The 13,317-nt window shown below is 44.1% G+C and overlaps 1 protein-coding gene across 3 annotated transcripts in view; it reads left to right on the top strand.

The window, feature by feature from the left end:
- Positions 1 to 9,984: 9,984 nt before the first annotated feature.
- The window catches only part of LOC130077742 (E3 ubiquitin-protein ligase TRIM35-like), a 40,675-nt gene continuing 37,342 nt past the window's right edge, over positions 9,985 to 13,317 (top strand). Inside the window, exons 1-5 of one of the 3 annotated variants that reach the window (XM_056243078.1) lie at positions 9,986 to 10,600; positions 12,264 to 12,359; positions 12,474 to 12,704; positions 12,822 to 12,844; positions 12,926 to 13,044. In XM_056243078.1, the coding sequence (XP_056099053.1) occupies positions 10,205 to 10,600; positions 12,264 to 12,359; positions 12,474 to 12,704; positions 12,822 to 12,844; positions 12,926 to 13,044 (865 nt within the window). In that variant the 5' untranslated portion in view covers positions 9,986 to 10,204. Of the gene's footprint in view, positions 10,601 to 12,263; positions 12,360 to 12,473; positions 12,705 to 12,821; positions 12,845 to 12,925; positions 13,045 to 13,317 lie in introns of all 3 variants that reach the window. The other 2 variants (XM_056243077.1, XM_056243076.1) reach the window with 2 other exon arrangements.

The following is a 13,317-nucleotide window of genomic DNA, read 5'->3' as shown; positions in this document are numbered from 1 at the left end:
CACAAACTGGATGATGAGAACGGTCATCATCCAGTTTGTGTCCAGATCCTTACGAGACGTACTTTTTTGACGCCACCCTTTTGTGGCGTTTCCTTCAAGTTTTCTTCCTATCCGGTGTACGGTATCTACATCTTGTTGTATTTTGGTGGTGAACTCTGGAAGAACTGCGCAACAGATATCCACGACTTGTGCCTTCACATCTTCACCCGTCTGCTCAGCCAGACCGTACAATCTCAGATTCCATCTTCTTTTATACCGTTCTATCTCGTTGAGCCTGGAATCGAATTCCGACATTTTCTTACTATGTGCATCACTGACCTCATGCATCGCCTTCGTGTCCTTTTTCAAAATTTTCACATCATCTTTGACATCCTTTACTTCATTGAAGAGGAATTCCGTCGTTTTTTTTAAAGCTTCAATGCTCACCGTATTTGCCCTTAAGAGCTCCTCTAATCCGTTGACTCTTTCATTTATGCAACGCATGATGTTTTCTTTAATTTCAGACAGGGACGGTTCAGTTTTACTTTTCTTCGGCTCAGTCAGGGGAACTAGGCGTTGAAACCGTTAAAGGAACTGTAGTGCCTTGTCAGTGCCGCAAATGTGTATTTCATCCTCTTTGTTCTTCATCTTTGTCAGCGACTTAGTTAGACTTTTTTCTTTAACTTTACTCTCCCTCTCTTTTCGTTTTTCCGCCATTCGATGCAGTCTCGGTTACACGTTACTCCCTAGTCACACGTTCAAAAGCAATTTACAACAATTCTTCTGTGTTAATTATCTGGTAAATAATAAGATCTTACATTTATATGACCGATTGGTCAATTTTCTAACAAAAATAACGATATGAGGTAAAGGAACAAACTTTTATCCTCAGCTACTCAAAACTACCTCCTCACCGGTCGCCATCTTGCGCGCCCCCCAAAGGCTGCATCCTGAACCCTCAAATTTTGTGTAGGTGCAACAGGGAAAAATTACTCACTTTTTGGGTCAAGAGTGTCGCTGTGGCACCAAGTATCACTTATTTACTTGATATTTTAATGCTTTTATTTTGGCCCATCTACACTGATTTGATGACGACACTATGTTAAAATTGCTTAACACTGGGACAAAAATTGAGCCCTGACACTGTAGCCAAGCCAGCCCACATTAACAGCCCCACCCACAGACATGTGCATTAAAATGTGAGGTATTTAGGGGGGTTGGGGGGCATGCTCCCCAGAGAAAAATTTGATTTCTCTGACTTACATTTGTGACATATAAGACTTTTGAAGGCCAAAAAAAAAAGGATAATAAATAGCTTTAAAACCATGTCAGTGGGCATTAGATTATTTTGTCAATACCTGCTCTCTCCTCATCTACATCTTTCTTTCTTACGAGAAAGAGCTTACGCTACGGGAAAGATTAATCTTTTCGAGATATTGAAGCCAAAAAATTATCCTTAATTTTGTATTCATTGTCAACGCAGTGCAGCAGCTAGCAGACCTAGAGCAGGCTGTCTAGCGCGCTCATAGGCTGATGCGCCAGAGACCCGTGTTCGAATCCCGGCTCGGGCGGCAGATAAAATTAATGCGGCTCTCCTCTCTGACCGCGCGGCCAGCTTTCTTACGTAAATGGTAAAATGGTAAATGGACTGCATTTATATAGCGCTTTCACAGACCCAATGGCCACCAAAGCGCTTTACAATTTGCCTCACATTCACCCATTCACTCACTCATTCATACACCGACGGGCGACGGCAGCCATGCAAGGCGCCATCCAGCTCGTCGGGAGCAGCTCGACACTTGGTCAGGTGGAACAGAGGATTGAACCACCAACCTTCCGGTTTGTAGACAACCCACATGAACCACTGAGCCACTGCCGCCCCGTACAGAAAGCGAACCCGCCCTCGCACCCTCCCGTTCCTTGGCGGGGCTCGAGTGTTTATGAGTGTCTCAAACAGATGAGCCCACGCCGGCCCGCCCCACGTGACTCTAACACTAAACGCTGATTTATACTTCTGCGTCGGACCTACGCCGGAGCCTCTACACTGTAGACTACGCGTTGGTTTTCATTTATACTTCTGCGTCGTTGTCCACGTTGATGCACGCAGAGGGAACATGTGAAACCCGAGGGAGCGGTTCTAGCAGACCAATCACAGCGCTTGCGTCCGCGTAGAATTGGCGGGTTGTTACATTTTTGGAGAGGTGCACGTCAGGGTGCGGCGAAGGGTATGCGCGCTACACACAGCCTACAACGTAGCTACGGCGGGAGGTCGACGCAGAAGTATAAATTTGGCTTAAGACACCAGCGCCAGAGACTCGAGTAAAACTCAAACATTTCTCAGCTCCTCCGAGTTCGAGCGGCTGGAAATGTCAATATTGCAGCAATGCGCCTGTTATATAACATGCGCGTCTGCAGACAAAAGCCGACACACGCTCTCTTATCTGCTCGTGCTGAATTATGCTTCTGCTGTTTCCCCCTGTGGCTCAGTGGCTAAACAAAGCTTTCGCGCCAGAGACCGAGTTTGAATCTCGGCTACCTGAAACCATTTACCAAAGCAAACGAGCTCACCCCGGCCCGCCCCTCTTGACTCACTCTCTTTGGCAGTGTCCGAGGACGGGATTGGTCGGGCTCGACCTGACCGCGCCTCCCTGTACTCTTCTATTAGAAAACGGGAGACGTCAATGTTGCAGTCAATAGGCCTGTTATAAGCATGCTCACCTGCATACAGGTGCCGGTCTTACATCCGGCTCACACCGGTGGTGTTTTAAGTGTAGAAAATGTGCCCACATCTCAGTGTTCACCCCTACACACAAGCACAACACTTCCCGTGTCACTTCCCGCTTTAAAATCACTCTCTTAAAGTGGGCAAAAGCCGCTCGAGTGTTAAAAGTAGGAAATGTGTCCACGAGTCCGTGCCCACGGCTACTCTCTGCCACACGGCCATTACAAACTTATATCAGTCAAGTTATGAATGTAAGTCTCGTGCTCGCTCAACAGCGCTCACGCTTACTGACACACACATCCCTTCAAGCGACGCGCGTCACAATTAAATTTAAGTCCCGTGCCCGCTCACGAGCGCCCACGCTTACTAACAAACACTCTGACCAAAGCGCCGATTACGCATCACAGAGTTATCACAAAACGCCTCCCATCAAAAGCGATCGGAGCGTCATGTATGAATGTAAGTCTCGTGCCCGCTCAAAAGCGCTCACGCTCACTAATAAGCGCCTTGCCAAGGGCGCTGCCCGCGCGTCACAGCACGATCACAAGACGCTCCCCATCAAAAGCGATCGGGGCATCACATATAAATGTAAGTCCTGTGTCCGTTCACGAGCGCTCACGCTTACTAATAAACACTCTGGCCAAAGCGCCGGCCGCGCGTCACAGAGTTATCACAAAACGTTCCCCATTAAAGGTGATCGGAGCGTCATGTATGAATGTAAGTCTCGTGCCCACTCAAAAGCGATCACGCTCAGTAATAAGCGCCTCGCCAAGGGTGCTGCCCGCGCATCACAGTACGATCACAAAACGCTCCCCATCAAAAGCGATCGGGGCGTTGCATATGAATGTAAGTCTCGTGCCCGCTCCCAAGCGCGCTCGCTTACTAATAAACGCTTCGCCCAGGGCGCCGCTCGCGCATCACAAATTGATCAAAGAACGCTCCCCATTCCCAGCAATCGGGACGTCACACATGAAACAGCATGCCACCGCTGTCAGCGAGCCGCCGTATCCAAGCCCCGAGAGCGCGCGCCGCGCCCGTACCTCCGGTTCAGTTTCTCGGTCCCACCCAGTGTGGCGATCATAACCCGGAGGCCATTCAACCCCTAGCTGTACATATAAAAGCATGGGAAGCTATCCCAGGGGTATCAGAATGGGTGCTGAGCACAATAAGACAGGGCTATTCGCTACAGTTCGATCGCCGTCCCCCACGCTTTCAAGCGCGCGCCGCGACGACAGTAAATGTTGAAGTAGCACATCTACTCCGCGCAGAAATAGCGAAGCTCATGTGGAAAGGGGCCATAGAACTGGTACCGCCTTCTCTGAGCGAGTCAGGCTTCTACAGCCGTTATTTTCTCGTACCCAAGAAGGACGGTGCCCTCAGACCTGTTTTAGATCTGAGACATTTGAACAAAGTGCTTGTGAAAAGACCGTTCAAAATGCTTACAACCAGGAAATCCTCGCGCACGTTCGCCCGAAGGACTGGTTTATTTCTCTCGATCTGAAAGATGCCTATTTTCAGATTCAGATAATACCCCGTCACAGGCCATTCTTGAGATTCGCCTTCGACGGTCAGGTATATCAATACACCGTCCTCCCGCTCGGCCTGTCATTGGCACCTCGCACATTCACGAAGTGCATGGAAGAAATCCTTGAGAAATCAGGGCATGCGAATTATGAACTATTTGGACGATTGGCTGATTCTGGCACAGTCAGAGACAGAACTGTTGTCTCACAGAACAGTGCTTCTCAGTCACCTGGAAAGCTTGGGTCTCTCAGTCAACTGGACCAAGAGCTCATTAACGCCCAGTCAATCAGTTTCTTTTCTGGGAATAGAACTGGACTCTGTGGCCATGACGGGTCATTTGTCGACACAGCGCGCGCCGTGTTCGTCACCTAGCCGCTTCTTTCCGGAAAGGCAGCATCGTTCCCCTGAAGACATTTCAGAGGATGCTGGGCTATAAGGCCTCAGCCGCGGCAGTGCTCCAGCTGGGCTTACTGCGCATGTGCCCACTGCAACGCTGGCTGAATGCCCGTGCGTCTCGCCGGGCCTGGACCACCGGCTGCAAACGAATCGGAGTGACTCAGAGCTGCGTCACAGCTCTGCAGCCCCGGTTAGTGGCCGACTGGTATCAGTGGGGTGTCATGATGGGAGCTGTCTCATATCGAAAAGTCATCTTGACGGATGCGTCCAACTCAGGTTGGGGCGCTCTCTTTGAGGGCAGACCGGCCTTTGGCCTCTGGTCAGACCAGGAGAAGCTCCTCCACATAAACTGTCTGGAAATGTTGGCGGTCGAGAACGCGCTGAGGCTTTTCCTCCCGTTTTTACAGGACCACCATGTTCTAGTCTGCTCAAACAACATGTCTGTAGTGTCCTACGTGAACCGTCAGGGCGGGGTCAGATCCAGAAACCTCTGCAATCTGACGGAGCGCCTCCTCGTTTGGTCTCAGCATCCTCTGCGCTCGCTGAGAGCTGCGCATGTGCCAGGCCACCTGAACGACGGCCCAGACAGACTGTCCAGGAACAATGTTCCCCCAAGGGAATGGTCCCTGCACCCCCAAACAGTCCAAACACTATGGCGCCTTTTCGGCAGCGCGGAGGTCGACCTCTTTGCGTCAGAAGACAACGCTCACTGCCCAATGTTCTTTTCAAAGAACGAGGACGTGCTGGCCCAAACCTGGCCCAGCCGCCCGTTGTATGCTTTCCCTCCGATCTCACTGTTGCCACAGGTAATCAAGAGAATCAGGGAAACGCGCCACTCTGTGCTCCTTATAGCCCCGCGTTGGGAGAATCAAATTTGGTTCCCGGAGCTGACGCGGCTGTCACTTACAGCCCCGTCGCCTATTCCGGTGAGAACAGATCTCCTCTCTCAAGCTCACGGCACGATCTGGCATCCCCATCCAGAGCGCTGGTCTCTGCACGCATGGTTGATCAACGGATACCCGTTGTCCTGCCAGACGGAGTGACGGAGCTTTCCATCAGGGAGAATATTATCTCCAAGTTAAAGGCACAAGTATGGGGAGTACCTTTGCCCCCAGCTATGCTAACTTATATGTTGGATTCATTGAACAACACTCTATTTTCAATGAGGATAGAAACCCCTTCCTGAGTAATATCATTAGATATTTTAGATATTTGGATGATGTCTTGTGTGTTTTTAAAGGGTCCCAGGATAAGTTGAATGAATTCACGACTTACCTCAATAGGATGAGTCCTGATTTGAAATTCAGTGTAGAATCCGACTCAAAACGCGTGCATTTCTTAGACATGTGGATCAAACTAGATAAGGGTAGATTAACCACAACCCTCTATAGAAAAGAGACTGATCGCAATTCGTTCCTTTTGGCAAGCAGCTCGCATCCCAGTGCCCTAAAAAACGGCCTGCCGAAGAGTCAATTCTACAGACTTAGACGTATTTGCCATTCAATTGAAGAGTTTAAAGAAAATGCTATAGATATGAAACAAAGATTACTAACCAGGGGTTATCCGGCTAAAAGTATTGAAGAGGCATACAATATTGCCCTCTCCACACCACGATCACACCTTTTGAAAAAGAGTTGTAAAAAGGATAAAAAGTTTTCTATCCCCTGCATAACTTCTTTTACTCCAAGATCCTTTATTATTAAAAACACCATAATGAAATATTGGCACCTTATATCTGATGATTCTTCTCTTCAGGATAAATTTAAGGATCCACCTGTGTTTGTGTCCAGACGGGGCCCTAACCTTCGTAATAGGTTAGTTAAAGCATGTATAAGATCAGCCCCTACCCAAACACTCTTAGCACCCCTTAGGGATGGGAACTATCCCTGTGGGAATTGTGCCCAATGTAATAACACACACAAGACCTATAACTTTAAACATCCTAGATCTGGTAAGAGCTACAATGTGAAGGGCATTATTACATGTAAAACTAAGAATGTTATTTACATTTTAAGATGTCCTTGTGATATGGTGTATGTGGGAAAGACCACACGTAGTTTAAAATAGAGGATCAGTGAGCATAAAAGCTCAATTAGACGTGCCGACCCTAACTAACCTGTGGCCTGTCACTTTACAGAGTGTGCTCATTCAGTTTTTTCTCTTCGTTTTCAGGGAATTGAGCAGATTAAAGCTCCAGTCCGTACCTTTTTTAAGTAAAAAATAATCCAAAATAATTATATTAAAAAAAACTTATTCTGCCAGTGGTCAAAACTATCTGCTTGCCATAGCTAGATTCAAAACGGTTAGCTTGTAATAATGATTTTAATTCCAGTGGTACTGGTGGGTTTCCGCGGGAAATTCGAGCATGTCTTTGCGTCATGACGTCACACCCGTACACATAAAGAAGGAGTTTCGGCTAGCCGGCTATACTGCGCGTCACGAGATGTTTAGATGTATAGGCTTTTCTCGCAGCACTTTACATAATTAAACTTATGGCATCCAGAAAGATCCAAACAACAATCATCAGTGTCAACTGGAGATTCAGCAGTTATAAAACCCAAAAGACTTCGTACTTCGGATTTAAGGTGGCTAGAGAAAGAGAAAGAAACCGTCTCATGCGAACACAAGGATTTAAACATCGGCGGGGCTTTTGAAAAGTGCGTGAACTCCGTGTTTTGAAGGGGTTCGAAACAGAAGAAGAGACGGCTTTTTTCTGCTGAACAAGTAAGACATTTCAATAGTTCAATCGTGTAACAGTACGTTTTCTTAATTCACACAGTTATGGAGTTTCCTTTGTTGTGCCTTTCTCGTTTTGCTATTATGGAGAATATGAATTCTGAACTACACAGGTAACCATAAAACACATTAAATTTAACATTAGTCACGCAATGCTGATGTTGTTAACATGAACAATTTGAGAACAAAGTAGGCTATAATTTGCACGGTTGCTGTAAATCGCGTTGATTAAATCTAACGAAGCTTATCATGTCGAATGCTTTTTCCCCCTTAGTTGGTCAGAACAAAAATGGATGTTACTTACTTGTTCAGAAGACATTTTCTTATGAAAATTTTGGTCAAACTTTCCAAAAGTGAATCTGTGATTCTGTATGCCAGTATCCACACAGCGCGGTGACTGACAGCAGCACTCGCCTCAAAGCACTGTGTTCATCCGCGCTGTTTCATGCCGATTTACAACCCACGTAAAGATGATAATTCCGCGAATCACTGCAGTTACAGATTTCGAACAGAGAGATGGCGACAAAGAGGAAAAGTTCCGGACTGCAGCTTTAAATTACCTAGAGGTGGCAATATTCATAAAGTGCTATGTCAAAGGGAACTTTACTGGATTCATACTTTGGACGCCTTACATCCTAAAGGTTTAAATGTGGATGTTGACATGAGTGTCATGCTTTAGTCACAGCTGTACTGTTTTTCTTTTTCTTTATAAGTCTTGAATACTGCAGTTTATGAAGATGTTGCTGATGTTTTTGCAGTCTCCATGTACTTATATAGCAAGCATGAATGAATGTGTGTGTATATATATGCGCTTATATTTTTGTATACTTTTTGTATATGTATTCTTATGTCTGTTTCTTGTAGTGTTTTTTCATTTTTTACTTATTCATTATGTGGAGTTAATGTTGATCACCTTAAAAAACTACAACTCCTACTATTGGACTACAACTGGTCCTACCTGGCCTCTGCAGGTGTGGGTTATCACTGTTGATTGTCCTGATGTGTTTTGAACACAGTTAAATGGATTGTGACATTTAATTCTTGTATGCCCTGAGGATGGTCTTTTGACCGAAAGCTTGGCTATTAAATTTGCTTAAAAGGATTTAAGTGTGCGGACAGTTTATTTATTTTTTGAGTTGTCTAGTCTTGTCTGTCTGGCACCTTGTTTATCGTGAGTGCGGTGAAACTCCTTCAAATACTACCCTGTTAGAAAAAATATGTAGTTGGGTAGTTTCATGTGGTTCTTCTCCCTCGCTGTGTTTGCTATGTGGGGATAAATGTGCTGGTTACATTCGCGAGACAATCAGCTGATTAGTATTTGACTTGCTAATCTCTGCTGTCTCAGAGGACGACATCTTTTATCCTACGTCGGCCACCGTAGCTTCTCCTTTGTGTTTGCAAAGGGAGGGGTAAGCCGTGAGTGACTGGCTGTTTGCAATTCGCAAACCACAACACTAGATGCCGCTAAAAACCACACACTGCACCTTTAAACTTTTTCGAACTTTCTGGTCCAAACTTTCACAACTTAAAGTTTGTCTCGACAAACTTTTTAATCTAGTGTTTCCCCCTAGTGGAGATCATGGGCACTTCAGCTGGTGGATGGGACAGTCTTATATGACCCACTAGAAGGGACAATCAGTCTTATATTTTTTAAATACATTTTTTATGTAACTGACTTATGCCGAGTTCAGACTGCACGATTTTCAAAATAATCGGGTCACTGTTGTTTTCACACTGCATGACTATCTGGGGTAACGTTCAGTTGCTGCTGTGTTCACACTGCACGATGGATCGGCGACAGGAGGTTTCACACTGCATGACTTTACAAAATCGCCGACAACTTCTGCCTGGTCCGCAAACTACGTTTCACAACCAAACAAACGCGAGAAGTGATAGGAAATAACGGAAGATCACGCGTGCGTGAGACCGGAGTTCTCGCGCGACACTGAATTTGTAGCCTACAAATTGTCTGTGCACTGATTTGTAGCGAAAATGAAAAATAAAAAAACAGTTTATGCAGGAAATGGTTGGGAAGACGAGGGGAGCAAGGAACTGTGTTTTGCAAAGAGAGTTGGGGGTAAATAAATAATTTTGCAAATGTCCTGCTGTTGCTGCTGGTCATGCAAATGTTTGTGCTTTGTTTCTGTTTGATATAATTGTAAATATAGGCCTATCTATTAAAATACTGATATTCTGGTCTATAACTCCTCCCCCTCCTCCCTGTATCTTGCTCTCTCATTGGCTGTCGGTCATCGCCGATGTAGTTTTCAGTCAGAACACATTCACACAGCAGGATTGTGAATCGCCGACAGGTCCAGATATTTAGCATGCCAAATATCTCACGGGCGTCGGCGACTTGTCGGCGATTCTCTCAGATCGCGTCTTTGTTCATTCACACTGCGTGATTGTCACTCGCGTGAACGAGCACCGATTTGCCTGTGATTTCGGGCATTTGTCGGCGATTTCTCAAAACCTGTCGGCGAGCCAAAATCGGGGCTAAAATCGTGCAGTCTGAACTCGGCATTAAAGTAATGACCAGTCTTAAAGAAAAAAAATGTATGACTAACTTGTATGACTAGTTTCAGTGGTTCATGCAACCAGTCCCAGAAGGACATCAGAAACTCCACCCTCTTAATCTACCAGGAAGTGACTAGTCTTTATTTCTACCTTTCATTTTTACTGAAAGCTGAAACGAGTTGTGAAGAACAGAGGAAGACACTTTATATTATAGCATTTTTGTTTATTTCTTTATGAACCTGCATGAGATTTTGATTGTAATGGTTATTTACTCTGTGAACCAAAGTTCAGAAAGTGAAAGTAAATTGTAGATTTTTACAAGACGAGGAAATGGATTCAAAATCTGTGGAAGAGCTTTCTTGTCCTGTTTGCTATGAAATCTTCAAGGCTCCTGTTCTTCTGTCCTGCAGTCACAGTTTCTGTAAAGAGTGTCTACAACAGTTCTGGAGAACTAAGGAAACTCAGGAGTGTCCTGTCTGCAGGAGAAGATCCTCAAGAGATGATCCTCCAGTTAATCTAGCGTTAAAAAACTTGTGTGAGTCGTTCCTGAAGGAGAGAAATGAGAAACGTTCATCAGGATCTGAGGAGATCTGCAGTTTACACAGTGAGAAACTCAAACTCTTCTGTCTGGAGGACAAACAGCCTGTGTGTTTAGTGTGCAGAGACTCAGAGAAACACACCAATCACACATTCAGACCCATCAGTGAAGTGCTTTCCTCTTACAAGGTAAGACACATCTCTCATTTCATATGCTAAATACAGTGCTAAACATAGAAACATTATTATTATACAATAGACCAGTGTTTATATTTGCTCAGACTATGATTTATTACTTATGTAAAACTCTACACTAATCTCCGACCCTCTGATGTTCAAATCTTCTTGAATGTAACAGCATTGGCACAAAACGTGTTATGACAAATTAGAAATATCATGGGTTATTATTATTTTTTCAATAATAATGTGATTTAAAACACACCCAAAAGTGTTTGATACCAACATAATTTCACTTTCTGTATTTATTTTGCACAACCATAAATTTAAAACTGCATGGATAAAATAATTAAGAATTGGCCATTGCAAAAAAAAAAAAAAAAAACATTTGTTTGATGAAAACATGATTTCTTGATGTTCATGCTTTCGAAATGAAATCATTAAGGGCTGTCAGTTAAACGCGTTATTAACGGCGTTAACGCAAACCCATTTTAACGGCGTTCATTTTTTTATCGCGCGATTAACGGTCTTTTTGGCCTAGCAAACTTTGTAGTTTTTTTCACATGCTTTTGCAACAGGACTCGGCATGGACGTTTTGAAAGCGCAAGCGGATCTAGCTAGACCGGAAACAAAACAACAGGCACGCCGCACACACTTGTTTGGGCTTGCGAGCCGGATGCGCGAGCGCGAATCTCTCTGCTCGAGTCGCGCGCTCTCAGATACACGCTGCTCTTGTAAGAATTTTCTCTGGGCTCGCTCAGAGAATATGCCTGCACTTAAAACGTGTTCAGTGCAATCGCGAATCTCTCCTCTTCCCTAGCTAACAATTTTAGGTTATAAGAACGTTTTCATAACGTTCCCATTAAGTTATAAAAACGTTATCTGAATGTTATAGGAACGTTCAAAACATCCAGTTTTGAGTAGATGACGAGCGCGAGACACCGAAATGGATGCCAATAAGATTCTGAATGGAAAGTTTACTTTTAAAAAGTTGCCAAATGGGTCCATTGACGAGACCAAAGTGATCTGTGTGTTTTGTCGTTGTGAACTGAGCTATCATCATCGCAGCACGTCCAGTCTGAAACACCACTTGATGATGGCACACACACACACACACACACACACACACACACACACACACACACACACACACACACACACACACACACACACACACACACACACACACAGCTGATGCGAATTCTCCGCCCCCTCGTCAATATCAGGACCTCGTCTGTATTTCTTTCACCCTTTTATTGATGGACAGTGTTACATTGTGTGAGAGATTATTTGCTCCAAGTGAGAATGTTAGTGTGAAATTGAACACAGTATATGTCAATGTTGTTCTCAATAAAAAACATTTGCACAAAGCAAGCCGATCCACTTTTCCATGTTGATAAGAGCATTAAAATGAGAAAAAATAATGGGACAAAAAGAAATCAAGAGGCATTTAGAATAGATAAAAATGTGCGATTAAATGCGATTAGTCGCGAGTTAACTATGACATTAATACGATTAATCGCGATTAAATATTTTAATCGTTTGACAGCACTATTAAATATATTTCCTGCAATTGTCAGGCACAAACGCTTCCCCCATTCATCATATAAATAAAAATACAATATTTAACTCTTATAGCTGCATAAGTTTCACAGATTTTCACTTTAACCTGTAGGAGGAATTTAATACAGCACTGACGTCCTTACAAAACAAGCTCAAACATGGAGAAGAAGTGAAGAACAAGTTTGATGAAACAATTGAACACATCACGGTGAGGATGTATAAAGAGTTAAATACTCAACATTCACACACAGAGTTTATTATGGACATTAGTGGAGTGTGTGTTCATACAGAGCTGACTGAAGTGAATGTGATTTGATTTCAGTCTCAAGCTGAGCACACAGAGCGTCAGATTAAAGAAGAGTTTGAGAAGCTTCATCAGTTTCTCAGAGACGAAGAAGAAGCTACAATCACTGCACTGAGGGAGGAAGAGGAGCAGAAGAAGCAGAGGATGAAGGAGAAGCTGGAGGAGATGAACACACACATCTCAGCTCTTTCACACACACTCAGAGACATGGAGGAGATGATGAAAGACAATGACGTTTCGTTTCTAAAGGTGACAAATCAATCTGGCTTCATTCTCTGTGCAGAAAACAACTTGTATAGAGAGACTCATTGACAGTGAGAGTGTTTGATAAGATATTAAAATGTTTTCAAACTCTATATTTTCCAGAACTATAAAGTCTCGATGGAAAGGTAAGTGAGCTGCTCGTATCTCTTCTCTCAGTGGATCTGAACTCAAATTCACTGCAGTTCTGACTCCTGAATGTTCCTCAGAGTCCAGATCTCACAGCCGGATCCACGGATGAGTTCTGGAGCTTTGATTCATGTGTGGCGTTATCTGGGTAACCTGCCGTTCAGAGTCTGGAAGAAGATGCTGGAAACTGTCCAACACAGTGAGTCTCGGCAGATTTCACACCAGTGCAGAAGATAGTTCAGATATAAACACACACAACATTATACATATTATAACATTAATATGTATACAACGTTATATATATATATATTAAAAATCACTTGAATTACTGAAGTGTATTAAAGTAAATCATCAGATCATTCAGCGAACTCATAATAAAAGTCTATTCCTCATGATCTATGTTTATGTATTGGGATACAATAGTGTTTATTAAATACTGATATTAAACCTGGAGCCTCAATCCATTCTGACA

Source organism: Rhinichthys klamathensis, unplaced genomic scaffold, assembly GCF_029890125.1.
Source record: "Rhinichthys klamathensis goyatoka isolate OS25496 unplaced genomic scaffold, OSU_Roscu_1.1 h1tg000775l_1, whole genome shotgun sequence".
Taxonomy (NCBI): domain Eukaryota; kingdom Metazoa; phylum Chordata; class Actinopteri; order Cypriniformes; family Leuciscidae; genus Rhinichthys; species Rhinichthys klamathensis.
The sequence above is the reverse complement of the archived record's forward strand: the minus strand, read 5'-3'. Positions and strand labels throughout refer to the sequence as shown.